The sequence below is a fragment of the Rhodamnia argentea genome, chromosome 2, assembly GCF_020921035.1.
Source record: "Rhodamnia argentea isolate NSW1041297 chromosome 2, ASM2092103v1, whole genome shotgun sequence".
Taxonomy (NCBI): Eukaryota; Viridiplantae; Streptophyta; class Magnoliopsida; order Myrtales; family Myrtaceae; genus Rhodamnia; species Rhodamnia argentea.
Genome location: NC_063151.1, coordinates 6,405,942 through 6,423,496, shown reverse-complemented (window position 1 = coordinate 6,423,496; position 17,555 = coordinate 6,405,942). Strand labels below are relative to the sequence as shown.

The window sequence follows — 17,555 nt, the reverse complement described above, 5'->3', positions numbered from 1 at the left end:
GGGTTGCGAATGGCGGTGGACAGTATAAAAGTTATCACATTTCGCATTTGAAAACTCTTTAAGATAGAATAAAATCTAATATAAAGAGAATATCACTCCAATAAAGTTATTCTATCGGTGGGATTTTTTCTATCCGTGATATTAAAATTGTTTTTTTAAATAACGAATTTCATAAATTAAAGATATTAAAATAATAAGTAAAGATAGAATTTTATATGAATTATAATATAAAAAGAAACTGCTAAATAAAAAATAAGGGACAATTTCTTGTTTTTATTTATTTATATTTTATTTGTATATTTCAATTTCTTTTGTGGTCTCGAGACGTAATTTTATTTGAGGACGAATACACTAAAAGTTTTAAAATTTTTGTTGAAGTGTAATTAAGTCATAAAACTTTCAATAAGGATAATCAAGTTCTAAAACTTGTCAAATACATACAATCAAATCCCTCTCTTAACTCTGTCTAATTATTATTATTTTTTTGTTGAAAACTCCTTCTAGTTTGGTTAATAGAAAATGTGATCGTTATCTTTTTTTTATTACCGCTTTAAAGCACGTGGCACCGACGTGGCATTCGTTGTTATTTTTCTATGAGAGAGAGGTTTATGTGATTACTTCTTTTTTCTTGGTATAGTATCTTCTTCTTCCTTCTAGCTTGAGCCCGAGCTCTAATATGATCGCGAGCTTCAAAGCCAAATTTGGTCATCAACCGTAAACTTTGAGCTCAAATGGCCATCGACCATGGTTGCAAATTCTGAGTTGAAGTGGCTAATGGCTATAGTCGTGAGTGATGATACTAGATCTAGCTGTAGCGATCACAAGCTTCAAGATGAAACAGTCATGACAACGAGCTTCACCTCGAGTTTGAGCGGCCATGGCGCTCACAAGCCTCAAAATCAGATTTGGCCACTGTGGCCGTGAACCTGAAAGCTACAAATTTCGAAAAAAAATTCATATCATTTTATGAAAGTTTTATCGATGCAACTTCAGTTCTTTTATGCTTATAATCCCTCTATATATCCCCTTTTACCAATCTGTATACTAAACACTTTGTGGGCTACAATGCACGTGCCATTGATGAGTGTGTTATGGCAAAATGTGCATTTGCATTTGACAAAATAGAAATTATTGACGTGGAAGAAATCAGAATGTTTCATCCAAAATGAGGAAATATCTTTTAGAAAATAGATGGATTGATATGAATCAACAAAAGTTATGAAGAGTTTTTTTGTTGTTGTTAATTTTAGACTGAAAAGGAAGTGACAAAAAATTTTAAGTACAAAATACTGAAAATAATTGTTGCCATCAATATAAAAATTGCAGGAAAAGTAATTTTGCTGGAAGATAAATTGTAGAGTACCTAAAGTTCTTTTATTAATTGTCTGCGACCTTCAAAAGTATATGACGTGGGTATCCATAACCCGTAATCGACTTGAGCGCCAACCACATCATGTCTAGATCACGACGTTAGCGATTTTTGGCCAAAATTAGCGGGAAGTACTAAATTGATAAATCGTAAAAAATGTTTAAGACTGTATCGACAAATCGTTAAGATGATTATAACTAAATCGAAATAATAAAAATGTTTAGGATTGAACTAGTCACCACACGATTAGTTTGAGTTGCCGATTATTCTATTCATGGATTTTTGTTTTCATAGAGCTCTCATCAACTAAATCCGTCACTCGTAGATCAAGATTAAAATTGATCGTTTTTTTGGTGTAAAAAATAATGCACATTAATTTGATAGAGAACGAGATAATCATATACCATGAATAAATGTAAGTAAGATATAATGCTCTTGTTTTCTTGTCCGATCGGATAATAATATTTATTTTTTATTTTTTTAATTCACACTGTAAATCTTAATAATTCTAGCTATACATGTAATGTACACGTACATAAAAAAAAGAAAAAGAAAAAAAGTTAGCATACCAAAAAAAAAAAAAAAGGAAAAAAAGTTAAATAATAAGTTTTTGCTGCTAAATAAAACAATTATGAAAATCAAATTTACTAATCCTCAGGAGAAAGAAATCAGCTTTTCAAAGGAAACGAGCAATTTGCGTCAACAGGAGGAGGAAAGAGCCCGAAAGCGCGAGGTAGTCTTCCTTTTGCTTCGGCCTAGGGTTTCGATTCGAATCTGTGTCGTCCAATCACTTGCTTCGCCTCTATCGGCTGAAGATCGCCGCATCCGGGCGATCTGGAACGCGCGTTCCAGATAGCAAATCGCAGGCCAACGAGCGATTTTGGCAGCCCTGAATCGGGCAGTACACTGGAAGCGAAGAGGGAGATGAATCGCGGATACGTGGATCGAGAGGTAAAATGACTGGAGTGCCATTTGGTCTTCGCACCGGGAGTTATGGATCGCTGCAGCAGTTATCCAATGGCGCATTGCAGAACCAAGCTGCGCCAGTTCTCCTGCGAAAGCCTTCGAAGCTGGGCTTGTCTGGTTCCCGGGAGAAGGAAAAGTTTCTCCCTTTCATCTGCCGGTACTTAGGTCGGAAGAGGGTCGCGATGATGCTCCTGGTCGCTCTCGCCCTCTTTGTTTTTGTCTTCGGTTCCTTTACGGTCAATAAAGGTTCGCTCCTCACCTCCTTTCCAGAGATCACGGCTTGCATCTTCAATTTGAGCATGAATTTTTTAATTCATGTCCGCTGTTTAGTTACTCTTACAATTCCATGATGAGGGTTCAGTGAGTTGAGTCTTGTTCTTACCTCTTGTTCTGTGATTGTTGTTTGAAATTGATGGCTGTCTTTCTTCTCTACGTTGCGCGGTGGGTTCTTATGGGTCTTCCGGAGACTCGACGTGCTTGATAATTGTTTGGCCAGTTCTCGTGGTGCATCCCAATTCTTCCCAACAAGGGACATTGTTCTTTATGGCTCCTTCATTATGCCATGATCCTGCCTATTCTCTTGGCCTTTTGCCTTCTCTTTGCTATTTCCATTACTCGACTCCTCTTCACTCGTAATACGTTCACACCTTTAACTTACATTCGTTTTCACACGGTTCGCTGTTTACTTTGTGAAGTACAGAAGGCAACGGTCCTATAATAGTTTCACATACGGAGAGCATGATACCTTTCACCGAGAAGGCATCCGGCCATGCTGTTGTAAGGCATTTCCCCGGGGTAGAAGATAGACAAAAGCACAGAGGGTCCATTGGACGGAAGACTGTACCCAGAAGTGGGCGAAGTAGAGCTCGAACTCCTCCGGTACCTGCTCATTCACTTCGTCAGCGTGCTCGTCCTCATCCTCTTTCTCACTCTGATTTGACTTCATCTAATTCTGGCTTCACTGGTGCTGTCCCTGTGGGCCATCAGTGCAAAAACTTTGCTTTTCCTCCGCCACCTCCTGCTGGTGCAAGACGGATTGGACCCCGGCGTAAGTCCTAATCCTTTTCCTGTTCCTCTCTGTCTTTATGAATTGGAGTGGACCCCCTTTAGAACATTGTAGCTACCGTATCTTTTTTCTGTTTCTTTTTTGAAGCAATAGACTCTCACTTTAGTGCATGTTTTAACTATACGAATTCTCTTTTCTTGCTCAATAATGTCAGCATGTCCAGTATGTTACCTCCCTGTGGAGCAGGCAATAGCTAGCATGCCAAGTTCCCCAGCAATATCTCCGGTACTTCACAAACTCACATATGTTCATGATGAAAATCCAGTCCAATCTGAACAGTACGGAGGTTCAGATTTTGGAGGATATCCATCTCTAACGGAAAGGGATGATTCCTTCGATATAAAGGAGTCTATGAGAGTGCATTGTGGGTAGGTTGTCTTACTGCTCTTCATTTTTGCTGCTTTGAATATCTGTAAAAGTTTTATAGGACTGCTAGTACATCCTTTAAATTATCATCAGCATGGTGGCATTTTGTTGCTAAAGCGACCTCCACTGATGCTTAGATTCGTCAAAGGACATAAGCCTGGTCGTCAAACCGGATTTGATATTGATGAAGCTGACTTGGAGGAGATGGAGCAATATCATGATGTTATTGTTGCATCAGCTATATTTGGTATTGTCCTGCGTAGTAGTCATTGAAACTTCCATACTTTATACGTCAACCATCTCATATTCTTGGATCTTTTACCTTGTCCTAGGAAATTATGACATAATCCAACAACCTCGAAATATTAGCAAAGCTGCAAAGAACAATATTCCTTTCTTTATGTTCATTGATGAAGAAACGGAGGCATTCATGCAAAATTCTAGTGTGCTCAACAATAGCATGAGGGTTGGATTGTGGAAAATCATAGTGGTTCACAACATCCCTTATGCTGATGCGAGGCGTAATGGAAAGGTCAGAGTGCTATTCTGTCAGCTTGACTATTAGCTTTAGTCTGTTATGAAGTCTTTCTCTTTCTAGGTTAGTTCTCTTCTCAATTTTGAAAGCATCGTTGTTCATGCAAAAGTCGCCTCACGTCATTGTTCAAGGCAGTGGTTAATATCATGGATGAAGCTGGATTTGATCTTGGGGCTTGTCATGCTATCTAGTGTGACATGGTCTTCCAATTGGAAATAAGCGATCTGCTCGAGAGAAGTAATTTTGGGATGCTTTTGTTGCTTACATTGAACATACTAAAATTCAGGATGCTAAATTTGACCTGGCATGTAAGTTGGCAGGTCCCAAAGCTTCTATTGCATAGGATCTTCCCTAACATTCGCTATTCCATTTGGGTTGATGGAAAGCTCCAGCTTGTTGTGGATCCCTATCAAATTCTTGAGAGGTAATCCCAGCTTATCTTTGTGTTTTCTTTCCATGATTTCTTAATATCGAGGTCCTCAGGGGTATAAATGGTGCTAATTTTTAATGCCCGTCGTACGGTTTCTAATTTGTGTCTGTATGGTGCGAATAGAGATCTAAGAACAGTTCCACTTTCTGATCCATAACGTACACCGACTGAATTTCTTTGGACTCCACATGCTATGAACCTCATGAATTAAGTTCAACACGTCTAGTATAAACAAATGGAACTGGATGCAAACAGAATGGAGGAAGAAATTACAGTGGACCGATGGAATTGATATTCCGCTTCCTATGCTTGGTTGTGATAATGATAACTTGGAACAGGAAAGTTATTAGAGACAAATGTCAGAGGTGTCTTTAAATATGCGCAAGAGATAAATTGAGCACTCACTTGGGAGATGGATGTACATCGTGCATGTGCTTTTAACGAGACTAGAATTGGCATTTCCTTGGACTGCCCATTTCTATTGAAAGCTTTTGCCAAACTAGAGAAGGGGCACGGGGGCTGGAGTTGTAATTCTATTGTGGCCCAATTCCATGTACGAATATGGCTTTGGTTTTTCCTTGGCGCCATTTGTGGTGCTTGATGGATATTTTTGACATTTAAAGCAGTAAAGGACATTTGAGGTCATCACACTATCTTAAGTTTTCTAGTTTAATATGTAAATTCTCATAAATTTCCTCGCTATAGGATTTTTCTAATTTTTTAGGAAAAATGCTCTTTGTACTGGTTGGATCTAAGGAATTTCCTTTTTTTTTTTTTGGGGGGGAACAGTAATTAAGATTTTGTTAAGAAGTTACCAAGGGGGCACCGCTCCTATACAAAAACGTTCCTGAAACTTTTTATAGCAAATGAAATTGCTAGCTTAAGCAAGTCCAAGCCTTAGAGCTCATATGACTGTAGGTTTGACGCTAGAATTTTTTGGAAGGGAAAATAACACAAATAGTCTTTGAATTTTAGCTCAATTTGCAATGTCATCCTTGCACTTTTAATTTGTTCAATGTGGTTCGTGAACTATTGGTAAATGTTCATCTAGTTTCTAGATTGAATGGAAATGTTCAATATCGTCATTCCATTAATTCAAATTTATGGAATCTGCTCATGTAGCTCTCACTCTGTTGATTTGAATGGTGCACAAAAAAAAAAATTAGTGGATCATCTGAGTAAGATATTCATCTTAAATTATGATATACTAATCGACATTATCGAATAACGATGAACATGTTAATGCGCTAGTTTTTTTTTTTTCCCTTTCCTAAAGGAGATGGATAAAAAGATGGACATGTTGACTCATCATTTCTAAAATCAAACTCAGCATGTAATAATCCAAGTCAACACAATGTCTGATTTGTCGTTTAAGCAGACGGAAAGACTACCTTGAACATTTGCCAATAGTTTGGGGACCACATTGAACACATTAGAAGTTCAAAGAGGACATTGTGCATTGGGATAAAGTTCAGGGACTATTTGTGTCATCTTCCCTTCATAGAATGTTTTGGTCTGTATATTTCTAGAAATAGAAGTTGGAGAATTTTCAGCTTCAATATGTTGGAGAACTCTATTTTTTTTTCCTCTTTGTTCTGCGCCTTTCCTCCAATTACGGACTATGGTTGCTGTTTCAAGAGAAGTGTTAAGGTGATAGGAACGTAGGAATTACCTGTTCTTCTTGCTTTCAACATCTTTGCTGCTAGTTATAGTAGAATTAGGGAAGATAAGACATTGCACATTGAGCTAAGGTTTAGGGACTATATGTGTCATTTTCCTTTCATAGAATGTATTGGTTTGTATTTTCAGTAGAAATAGAAGGTTGGAATTTTGAGCTTCAACATGTTGAAGAACCCTATTTTTCTCCTTTTTGTTCTGTTCCTTTCCTCCAATTACCGACAATGGTTGCCGTTTCAAGAGAGACATTAAGGTGATAGGAACATAAGAATTATCTGCTCTTGCTTTCGACATCTTTGCTGCTGGTAACAGTAGGATTAGGGAAGATAAAACTATGCTGTTGCAGCTAAGATTACATACACTCTGATGTTTCATTGATATTAGTTTGTCGAGCTAACGTGCTATATATATTTGTTAAATGAATTCAAGAAAACCATCTGGAAATGACAGTCATGCTGGAGATTGCCTCTTTGTGCAGCTAGCAAGGCAAGAATCAATTCATTTATACCTAAGGGATATAAGTCCCAATCCCAAAGTGACGAAGGTGTGAAACACTGGATGTCACGATAGAATCTTAAGGCTGTTTCCGTTTGTCTTGTGTCCCTTAATCCCTCCTTTTCCTTTTTAAGTACTTTCCTTGGCAAGTGATCGTAGTTTTTTTATGTTCATTAAATCAGAACTGTGATATGTTGATCTCATTAATATTGGTTCTTAATAAAAAATAAAAACAGCAAATAATCTCCTATTCAGTGAGACCTATGGAGAATCATGGGATCTTGTAGCCCATGCAGGTCAATTCGGTCATGAGCAGGCAATGAGTCAGCTACAATTTGCATTGGAGTGGCAAGTGCCTCTAGTTCATTTGAAAGCATTGAAGTATTGTTCTGTTAGTGGAATATCTGGAGTCCTGGAAGAGATGATAATACAACTATCTGCTTCATTTATTTACTTTGTTTTTATTTCTTGGGTGGGGGGAGGGTGTTAAGGAATTTACCTCAAAAACTGCTGAATTCAATTGTCTGTCTTGGCATTGCCTTTCCTCAATTATTTTCTAAATTGTGTTGACGTGGGAGTAAAGCTGCTTGATTCTTTCGGGATGATTTGCGCCATTTTTGTTGAATATATAATTGGCAGTAATCTGTGAATCTTTTGTTCACATGCCATTCTTTTTTTACTGAAAGTACTTGAGGGAATGGCATAAAGTTTCACTTAGTGTGCATGTAGGCGTGTGACGTGGAGGATTCAATTACTTTTATGTACGACTTGGTTTGGTTTTCTGAAGTCAAAGTTATTCTGGTTGCTTCATTATTATTTTAATCTGTAGAAGTTTCTCTTTTTCAGGTTCCTATGGCGCGAAAATGCAAGTTTTGCAATTTCTAGACATTATAGGCGCTTTGATGTCTTTGAAGAGGCTGAGGCTAATAAAGCTGCTGGAAAGTACGACAATGTCTCTATTGATTCTCAGATAGAATTTTATAAAAGCGAGGGCTTAACTCCATATTCTTTAGCCAAGCTCCCTATAACTAGCGGTACGTGTTGTTGCGTTTTATCTATTGGGATGAATGCCTAAATTTTTTTACCATGGTTTTGGTAAGATTTTGTATCAACATATTTATGATTTGATGGATGGTGGGGTTGGTGCAGATGTTCCTGAGGGCTGTGTGATCATAAGGGAACATATTCCTATTACAAATCTGTTCACCTGTCTATGGTTCAATGAAGTCGATAGATTTACTGCCAGGGATCAATTGAGTTTTTCCACAGTGAGGGACAAGATTATGGCAAAAGCTAATTGGTCCATCAACATGTTTATGGATTGTGAGAGGCGTAACTTTGTGATTCAGGTACCTCCATTTATGCTCTCATTGTTATGTAATTAGGATAAGAGAACTCATAGCTCGGTTCATCATTGATGGTTCAGGGCTTTCTGGAAGCTAGTCCAATTATTTTTGGCATGGCAGCTTTCATTGATGAGCAATGATGGGTAATGTAGATTCGAGTATAATTAACTCCACATTTTTCAAATGAACTCAATAGCTTCACTGAAATAGTAATTTTTGCCCTTCTCCTTCTGCTCTCTGTATTTTGCTGGTGAGGGCTTTACATCTGTATGGAGAATTTGCGCTAATAGGAGGACAACGGTGGGCCAAAGTCTGAGAGAGCTCGATCTTCCTCACAAATTATGTTTCAATTTCAGTTTCACCATTCTCCACTCCCACCCTATGTAATTTAAGGTTTACAGTGATACTCCTATTGTGTCTGAAGAGTTTTGAAGCTCTTCTGACCGCGTTTATGTTTCATTGGAAGGTCTAGTCGATAAGTGGGCTAACAATAACTGCATAGATGATAAAGACAGTCATGCTATCCCTGTCTGTTGGATCTCCTCATTTGGAATCTTTATGCTCTTTGTAGTAACTTCTCCTGTCCCTGACATCTTAACATGGCAACTTTCTTTTGCAGGCATACCACAGAGATCTGCTGGAGCACATGCCGCCTCCAGCAAGTCCCGCGATACGAGCTCAACCGGCTTCCACCATCATCAATACATCTGGAAGAAGAGCTCCTGTGAAAAAGGGTATTAGCAGCAAGCGTCCGAGGAGCGATAGAAAGCCAGGCTCGAGGCGGCACCGGAAAGTCACTGCAGGCACTAGGGACAGAAGTTCCTTTTGAACTTCATGTATATTCTGATTCATTCGTTCATTTATACATTCTGGGAGAGGAGGATTTGTTTAAGAGGGCATAGGCTGATTGCGGAGCTAGGAAAAGCTCAAAATTTTTGAAAGTGTTGATATCTATTCATATTTTTTTGTACATACATTTGATTCCCAATAATTATACCATCTTCTGCCTAGCGCTGTTCTCATTCTCATATAAGGATTGTCACCGCAAACAAATGGTTCTGCTGAATCGGTACCGACGGTAGCCATGTGGGAAGTGAAAGCCAGAAGCAAGGGGCCCTCTCTGGATCTGCATAATTTGTTGTTTATCAGAAAAATCGAAGTTCCTCCACCTGAGGATTAAGGATCGAATAATCAATGAATGACCAACGAAACGCCCTACACTGAGCTGTTGAAGTTTCCAAAGGAATCAATTGGGGGAAAATTATACAACAAATTCTAAATTAATTGCACTTTTATCAATTCAACCTAAATTTTTTAGTTCGATCAATTTTTTTTATCGAATTTTAATTATGCCAATGAGTTTTAAACTTTTTCAAGTTTTGTCAATTGACTCTATCCGGGCAATTCTGATTGAAAATCGCCGACGTGGACACCGGAAGTCCTAAGTGATGCGGCTGATATTGATGTGAATAATTTTTAATTTTTTTCTTTTCGTTTTCCTTTTTTACTCTTTTTCTTTTTTTCCTTTTCAAGTCTTTTCTTTTTTCCAATTTCACTCTATCGGCATCGAGTGAGGGCTGCTCTCCCCAGCCTTGGCCTTGGGCGAGGGCAGGCTGCAATCTCGGCTCTTGCTTGAGGCTTGCGAGAGTGGCCCTCCTCCGAAGTTGACGACCTCTACAAGCCATTCATGAGGCCTGGCGATGGCCTAGGACGTTTGCTGTGCTCGTTCGCCATAGTAAAAAAAAATAAAGGAAAGAAAAGAAAAAAATAAAAAGAAAAGAAAAGAAGATTGTAGAATAAAAAAATCAATAAAATATTAAAGATTGTTGACGGCATCGCAAACAATGCCACGTAAGACGGCCGGCATCTACGTTAGTGATTTCATGTCAAAAGTGACCGGATAGACTCAATTGACAAAACGTGAAAATGTTTAGGATTAAATTAGCGCAATTAAAAAATTTATAGTTGAATTGACAAAACTGAAATAATTTTGAGACTTTTTAGATAATTTTTCTCTATTAAAAAAATCACACATTGCATAATCATTGTTAAAGTATACTGACGATGACTGGTCGCCTACATAATCCCAACGCTTCAATACTCCACCGATGAATACTATTTTATCTACGGAACAGATCGGAAAGATCTGAACCCACCCCATCAACTTCATGTCTCTCATAAAATATAAAAGTTCAATTTTTTTCGCTTCGGTTGTTGATAATCTATCCTAAATTGGCAAATTCTTTTTAATTTCTCAGCAGCTTCCCTTGTCTTGTGCAATCGTTGCTTTCTTTATTTAGCCAAGGTTTTTATCCTTAGTTCTTACTTTATAAGTCTGGCATGACATGATGCAGCAGCCCTGAACTTCCTTAGCAGGACAAGCAAAGAAGTGACCGGGTAAAGAAAGGCATTTTCCTTTTTTGCGCGGGGGAGGCATCAAGAAGGAAAAAGCAATCTCCTTGTCATCGAGAAGGAATTTGTATTTTTCTTAATGCTTAAGCTTTTGTTGCTCATCCTCTAGAAAAGAGAATTCAGGGTCCGGTTAGGAAGGCAATACATTAGGATATAATCATCTGGGTGATCTCTCTCTCTCTCTCTCTCTCTCTCTCTCTCTCATAATCATCATGAGCTTAGAACGACTTGCCACTTGGAGTCTGAATTTCAAAAGAAAGTTTGATCATTCGTTGCTCTCTCCTCTTAAAGATTCGGTTTTGAGGTGATGATCATGGTCCGTATCTAAGGTCGTTGTGTCAGCTCTTGTATATGGAGTCGTCCATCTGTTTTCATGAAATTTATGGGATTTTGTTCATCTGTATGTCATTGTAGGTTGTTGACCGATGCTCGCAAACACGATGTTCATATGATGTTTGTTTTTCGTTTGAGCTTCTTATTCTTGTTACAGGAACATTGGCGGTGTGGAGATTTGAGGCAGTGAACGGCTGGTGCTTAAATTCTGGACTGAAAGTTGGGATCTTTATGGCCTTTCTTGTTTTGGATGAATAGGGTTTATGTGGTTTGTGGGTTTCTCCTGCCACTTTCATTAGTTTGTGTTGGTGTCTGAGGAGATACGGGGTTGTTCGTGAATCGTGACTTGGGAGTGTTTATCCAGTGATGGGTTCTTCTGGGTTTTTCTTGATCTGTGCACTCCATTCTCTGGTAGCCATAGCTTGTGGAGGCCTAATGATGTTCTACTCCTCTGAGGTTTCATCAATGAAGCTTCAAGGATCTACGCCCCATGATCAACTCTTAATCAGAACCTCAGATTCCTTTTCGGGTTTGCTGCTTGTGGCTGTCGGCTTCCTGCTAATCATGGTGGGATTTGTTAGGGACAGGGTGTTCCAGAGCTTCTTCGCAAAAGGTTGTGTGCTCCTCCATGTCGCGACTGCCATTTGGAGGTTTTACTTTGAGAGGAAGGTGGATGAACTTGCCGATGAGTGGCCAAGGAAGGTTGTTGGCGATATTGCATTAGCAGTTTCCTGGATCCTCTTTTTGGTGTACTCATGGAGGGAAAAGTATGATTAGCTTGGAAAACTGGATTGTCTGTGCTGTGATGATAGGGACTCCGAAAATTTCCCTGGTAGGCATTGACTGCGATTGCAAAATGCTTATGCAATTGCCCAGTTATGCTTCTTTTGGCATGAAACAATACATTGGAGCTGGAAAAGTATGGACTGTAGGTTTGTCAATCTGGTGTCTCTGGTCTTGGGTGGTGGAGCTGCAGCCAAAAGAGCAAAAAGTAGGATATGATGCGCCTGTAATTCCTGGATAGTTTGGTTATGTAATTTTCATCAAGGCAATTATTTCTACTGGAATTCCGCACAAGCTGGAGGATGCCCATGTTTTCATCTTGTTCGCAGGTGTTTCGAAAATCTCAGGGATCGATTAATTGTCGCTATATTGAAGATGGGTCAAAGGTCGGAGTTTGGAGTGCTGCCATCATTTGCTTCACGTTGAGAAATTGTTTTGTAGATTTTATTTACAGATAATAGCAACGAGTGGATGTTGTCATGACCCGCCAGCTGTTGGTGAATTCATGTTTTAGCATATAGTGCTTGAATCTTAGAAGTGGAGATAAGGGAAACCTGTGCAGTTCTGCCTGTTTGCTTTTTAAGTCATCCAAGAGGATGAAGCTCGTTTCCTCAATTGAAGTTCTTGTACATTCAGATCGACTTCTTTGTCAAAACATTCTCTGTCACCTTTGTCCACTTCAATACAAAATTAGCCAATTACGTGCAAAGCTTGTGTTTTCCATGTGTTTTGGTGCTGCTATATGCTCTTTCTTGGACTTAACATGGTGGATGAAGCGGTCGGGAACTAGGAATTTAGCTTCTTCACTCAGGAAGGCGAAGTTCATTAATCCGTTGACACAGTTCCAAAATACTGAATGCTATGATTGACCTTCACATGGAAATGCTTACAATTGCAGTCGAACTAGCCCATTCTTATCCAGGAGAATTGCAGATGTTGGGGATGGTAAGTTATGTTTAGAGTTATTACTTGTGGAGGACAAACCAACGTATGTGTTGTCTCATTTGAGCCCTTGATGTGGCCTTTATGTTGTCTTCATCAGGCGAAGTAAGTTAGGTTTATCATGGACGTTCTTCAGTTGTTTTGATCCATAAGATCCAAAGAAGAAATAACGAGGGATTAAAATAACAGGTTAGATACCATTCATCTGGGTTCATAGGATTGTGCATTTCCCAGGCGACAATCTGAATCATCTAGCATCCTCGTCCTTAGTAAAGAGGAAAGAAGGCTTGGCTAAGAAGGAAAAAAAGACTGATTCATTAAATTTATCCATCCAAGGATGCAGTCATCCACTTTCTTTTTGCTATATCCAGACTACTACAAAAAGTCCTAAGCCTGAATTCACTTTGGATGATCATTAAGTTCCATTTACCTCGATTATGCAATCTTTCATCAGCAGTTCTATTAGCAGTAAGTTTTGAATGGTTTCTAGGGGTAGAAGATGTTAATTCTGATGCTAACAGTTGCTCAGCAACAAATTTTTTCCCGAGTACCATAATCTCTTTTATGGGGCAAAACATCTTGTATTAGGAAAGTTCGCTTAAATAATCCTAATCTCTTGAGGACAAGCATACCCCTTTCTTAAGTCAGTGGCTTCAATTTCTGATATATCCTGCTCTTTGTCTGGAATTGTAAACTGGTAGCTAGTATAGCCAGCACATATTTTACTTTCTTTTCGTTGTTAACATTGAAATCTACATATGGTTTCCATCATTGCTTTTCGGTTTCTCAAGTTCGATGATGGATGGAGTTCCCTTATGGAGTATTTCGTCCGCCTCAGCCTTGCAGGGTCAAAACATGACCAAGTTTCAGCAGCCACGAGCATCTAGTGAAGAAAGAGATATTCTGTTCTTGTCCTGGCACTTAAAAAGCTACGAGACAAATGCAATTTGCAGCACGGTGAAGAAGACGCAGAAAGTATTTGAGTCTCATCTCAAATGCTTTCAAATGGAGGGCTTTCATGTCTTAAAGCAGCTAAGCTGAAGCCGAACGGAATGAGCTGATATTATTTAAAATATATTGATGGAGTGCAAATGCATTTTATATGCAGGTTTGAGCATTTGTTGGTTTGATGGGATATCATTTTGTCAGTATGAGTTTCGTAATGGAATGATACAGTTGATTGCCTGATCATGTTCAGATCCAGACTGTTTTCTTTCATGGATCAATTTGCGTTCTGCTTTTTCCATGAGAACTATTGCTTTGCTTTTGATTGTTATCCTCTTTTCGTGTTGCGGATTCAGTTGTCGTGGCAGACTTCACATGTTCCCACGAATTTTGTGGGTGGATTTACTTGTAATGCGAGATGAGGCATCATTAAACGGGACATTAATACCTGTTTCACCTTCCATCGCAATCAACGGGATTTTGATTGGCTAATAATAACAATGTGTCCTGTGTCTTTCTTATCGACATGTCTGACCTGTTTAACCTGTAATGAGGATATGCTAACAAATATCTCTGTCCTTTTCTTTCTTTTGTTTCTGTTTCCTCTCTGTGTCCTCCTCTTAATTGAATTCAAGCTTCTCCAGCCACAAAATATTTAGTTGTTTTGCAGATTATTCAACTGTCTTTATGCGGGCCGTGAAAAGCTTAAGATGAAGCATCCAAAATTTTTGAAACTATCATCTATTTCTCCTGATTCTCGCTCATCGATCACTGGCATCTTATGCTTTGGTAATAATATTTGACAGTATGATCTAGATGATTTTATCTTCTGTCTGTGAAATTCCTTTTAAGGATTTGAATTTTAGCACCCTTCACATCACCGTAGATGCTCACTCATCATGCAGGCATAAATATTGCAATAACAAATCGAGAGGTCATCATACTGAATAATCAATTAACGGCAGAACTCGAGCTTATACTAAATATTAGTTCATTGAGCCTTAAAGATGGGATACACGACATTATTAGTGAAGCATCTGCACCATGATGCAGATGCCACTGGAGCAGCCAAAGGACAGTACAAGACAATAATGAAATCACACCACAACAACATTATTACTTATCAGTAACTTCCACAGAACATGCATAGAGCACGGGGTCTCTGTGCTCACTGATCACAGGTGCAATTAATGCACGCGCAGCTGGTGCCGCACTTGCACTGGCCTTCATGCTCAGCTGCTGGAGCATCCACGAAAACAGTCTCTACATAGCTGCATCAGTAAGGAAACCATCAAAAACTGAACACAACTGAAGACCTATCTCGATGCTTCATGAGGTGAAGAGGAAAGTCATCATTTGCAGGGCACTTATACCAGGTAACAAATTGGCTTTTGGGAGGAAAAAAATTGAAAAAAGTTTGAATCCTTTCTTTGGCATCAAGTCTGAAATCTCCGGTTTTCTTTGTCAGATCTGAGTAGAAGCAGATGTTTCACATGAATCATTGTCTTGCTCGGATTGAGTTCCGGTGTCATTCATATTGCTCCTTTATTGTTACTGTGTTTTACAAGGGTTCGTTCTCATAATTATGGGTCTCCATCCACAAAAGTGCCAGATACATCTTACCTACTCCTCGATAAGATTGATTTGTCAATTTGGGGGTTAGAAATCATGAATTCAATCCGTTTCCGTATTGGATGACTCCTCGTGTCCTCCACAAGAGCAAGTTCTTACTGGCTAGGAATTTCAACGAGGACTTGTGCAACTTAGTCCAGGTATTGGAGATTGCATTTCTAATAACCCCTTATAAACTTTTACTCCACAAAACGGAACAGTTACCTCTTCTGAGTCTCCACGAAATCAGCAGCATAGCTGCTTCCCTTCTTCCTGTAATCAAGAAGCACAATGTTTTTATTGCAAGTGGAAACACAAAAGATATGTAAATACCATTAACATGCCTCCTATTTCCACCTTAATAACCAATTCTATACTGCTGAAACACAAAGTACAGATATTTGGAAGCAGAACCATGTGCATCACAGCCTCAGACAAAAACACGTTTCATTTGTTTCATGGATTGTCAAAGCCGAGTGCACCACGTTCGCTATATGATGAGTATGCCTACTGATTTCAGTTTTTTGAGAGTATAGTGAACACTTACGTGCACTGGCTCTTGTCAGCGCAGTCGCAGTTGCCGCACTTGTCCGACATGGTGATCGAGTTTGAACACGAGATGAGCCTGGAGACTTGTATGTGAAGTTTTCTGTTTTGCTTTGTGACTTGCTATATCTCCAAGCTCTGCTATGCCTCGGTATTTATAGATGAGAGATCAAGAGGCTCCGGTGGAGGTTCATGTCGATGCGGGGCCACGGCAATGGCCGGTGTGGGACCCAAACTAGGCATGAGAGCAGCACACGCCATTGAAGATCCATCCAAAGGAATCTTAATAATGGAGGGCTTGGCCTCATTTCCTCCTCTCATGTCCACTTCAGAATTCGTTTGGGGTTGAGAGATCAGACATGGACTGTTGCTCTTCTCTTATTTTTAAGGATATCGTTTTTTTCTTTTTTGGCTATGCACTATGTCAAAACCAGCAAACAACCAGCTTGATTTTGGCTTGGTCTGGATTTTTCCACGGAGGAAGAAGACTCATTCCCTGTCCACACACTGTAGAACGGTCGTGAATATGGATAGACTCGGATCGATCTTGTATTACGTAGCTTCGTGGAACAAGATCATCCTAACAGGTTAAACTCATTGTATGAATGGGTGGTGCTACCGCATGAAAAGAAAGAAGCTTTACGTAGGACCTGTAATGGGCACATCAGTCACAGAACAAGTTATTGTGCATGTCAATGACCTCGAAAGTTCGTCGACCCTTGGATAGTCCACAGTGCAATGAAATATCACTGTCTTGGTATCTATAAGCCATTCAAACGGTGACAAGTGTTTTTTTTTTTTCAATGTCTGTCCTTTTGAACTGAAGCCTAAATCAAACGCCACAGATTCCATGGATTCCAGACGCCGTAGTGCTGGTGTTTTACGTACGTAAAGCATAAATTTCTAGTTGAGTTCTGTTCCATCTATCCATTCGTGGCTTTGATACTATTACTTTTGCTCTTCGACGCCATGAAAAGATGTCCGAGTGGACAACTAATGGAATCTGAGAAAGACAGATGTTGTGTATACCCATGACTGTTTCGATCCATTTCTTTCTAAGGAAAAACTCTGCTGCCTGCCAAGAAAGCATAGATAATCCCAGTCGTTTGAGCATCTTCCACTCTTATCTTCGTGCCCCAATCTTTGAACTATACTATCTTTTCGTATTGCTGCGTTTCGAGAATACCCCACTTAGACATGGGCCCGAAAATACTCGACCGGTCAGTGAACGCCCCTGCAAAATCATCGCTGCAGTAGAGGTTAACCACCAAGAATTCCCTCAATCAGATAGATTGAACAGTTGAAAACTTACCCTTGAGATTTAGTGGAAATAGAAGGTGGTCTGGCCCCGAGGGATCGCTTTCTTCCTCCATGAAAGCTCTGCCCGAAATGGGGGAAAGCTTTATTTTCGATGGCGATTGGTTCTAAAAAGAAATGGAGGCAAAGCTTTTCTTTTCTTGTGATGTGATTCATTTGCCAATAGAGACCACAGAGTGGAGACTAAGCATGGCAATTTAGGACTAGTGGGATCAATAAGTACAGATAAGATCGCCCAAGTCCAGTGGTTTGAACAATGTCTTCCTTTTCTCTGGTCTTCATCACTCTCGCACAGAGAGCGAAATATGAACATGCCGGTGCGACAGAGAAAGATCGAGGGAGGTTCCCTTCTAGTACCGTTCCTCATAATTTCATCATGTCGCTCACACTCCAATTATATACTTGTATTTGAATAC

The 17,555-nt window shown here is 39.4% G+C and overlaps 2 protein-coding genes and 2 long non-coding RNA genes across 4 annotated transcripts; 2 read left to right on the top strand and 2 right to left on the bottom strand.

The window, feature by feature from the left end:
- Positions 1-2,076: 2,076 nt before the first annotated feature.
- LOC115726258 (probable hexosyltransferase MUCI70) lies at positions 2,077-9,104 on the top strand. The gene is made up of 9 exons (XM_030656051.2): positions 2,077-2,581; positions 3,036-3,383; positions 3,556-3,769; positions 3,905-4,014; positions 4,100-4,299; positions 4,623-4,726; positions 7,751-7,938; positions 8,054-8,253; positions 8,870-9,104. The coding sequence occupies exons 1-9, from the start codon at positions 2,326-2,328 to the stop codon at positions 9,077-9,079; spliced, it is 1,830 nt and encodes a 609-aa protein (XP_030511911.1). The 5' UTR covers positions 2,077-2,325; the 3' UTR covers positions 9,080-9,104.
- Positions 7,009-7,806, bottom strand: LOC125313798. The gene is made up of 2 exons (XR_007197416.1): positions 7,673-7,806; positions 7,009-7,583 (listed from the first exon to the last, which is right to left on the bottom strand). It is a non-coding gene; the product is annotated as an uncharacterized LOC125313798 (long non-coding RNA).
- Positions 9,105-10,684: 1,580 nt separating the features above from the next.
- On the top strand, positions 10,685-12,487 carry LOC115731817. Its single transcript, XM_030662488.2, has 2 exons — positions 10,685-10,827; positions 11,153-12,487. Exon 2 carries the CDS (start codon positions 11,362-11,364, stop codon positions 11,770-11,772), a length of 411 nt encoding a protein of 136 aa, XP_030518348.1. The 5' UTR covers positions 10,685-10,827; positions 11,153-11,361; the 3' UTR covers positions 11,773-12,487.
- A 2,152-nt stretch (positions 12,488-14,639) lies between these two features.
- Positions 14,640-15,981, bottom strand: LOC115731816. Its single transcript, XR_004014285.2, has 3 exons — positions 15,824-15,981; positions 15,502-15,549; positions 14,640-14,936 (listed from the first exon to the last, which is right to left on the bottom strand). It is a non-coding gene; the product is annotated as an uncharacterized LOC115731816 (long non-coding RNA).
- Positions 15,982-17,555: the final 1,574 nt, after the last annotated feature.

Excerpts from the sequence above, each read along its gene's own strand:
- LOC115726258 (XM_030656051.2), top strand. The coding sequence starts at position 2,326 with ATGACTGGAGTGCCATTTGGTCTTCGCACCGGGAGTTATGGATCGCTG. Across the intron at positions 3,384-3,555 it reads AAGACGGATTGGACCCCGGC|CATGTCCAGTATGTTACCTC; the intron begins GTAAGTCCTAAT and ends CAATAATGTCAG. Across the intron at positions 7,939-8,053 it reads CAAGCTCCCTATAACTAGCG|ATGTTCCTGAGGGCTGTGTG; the intron begins GTACGTGTTGTT and ends GGGTTGGTGCAG.
- LOC115731817 (XM_030662488.2), top strand. The coding sequence starts at position 11,362 with ATGGGTTCTTCTGGGTTTTTCTTGATCTGTGCACTCCATTCTCTGGTA.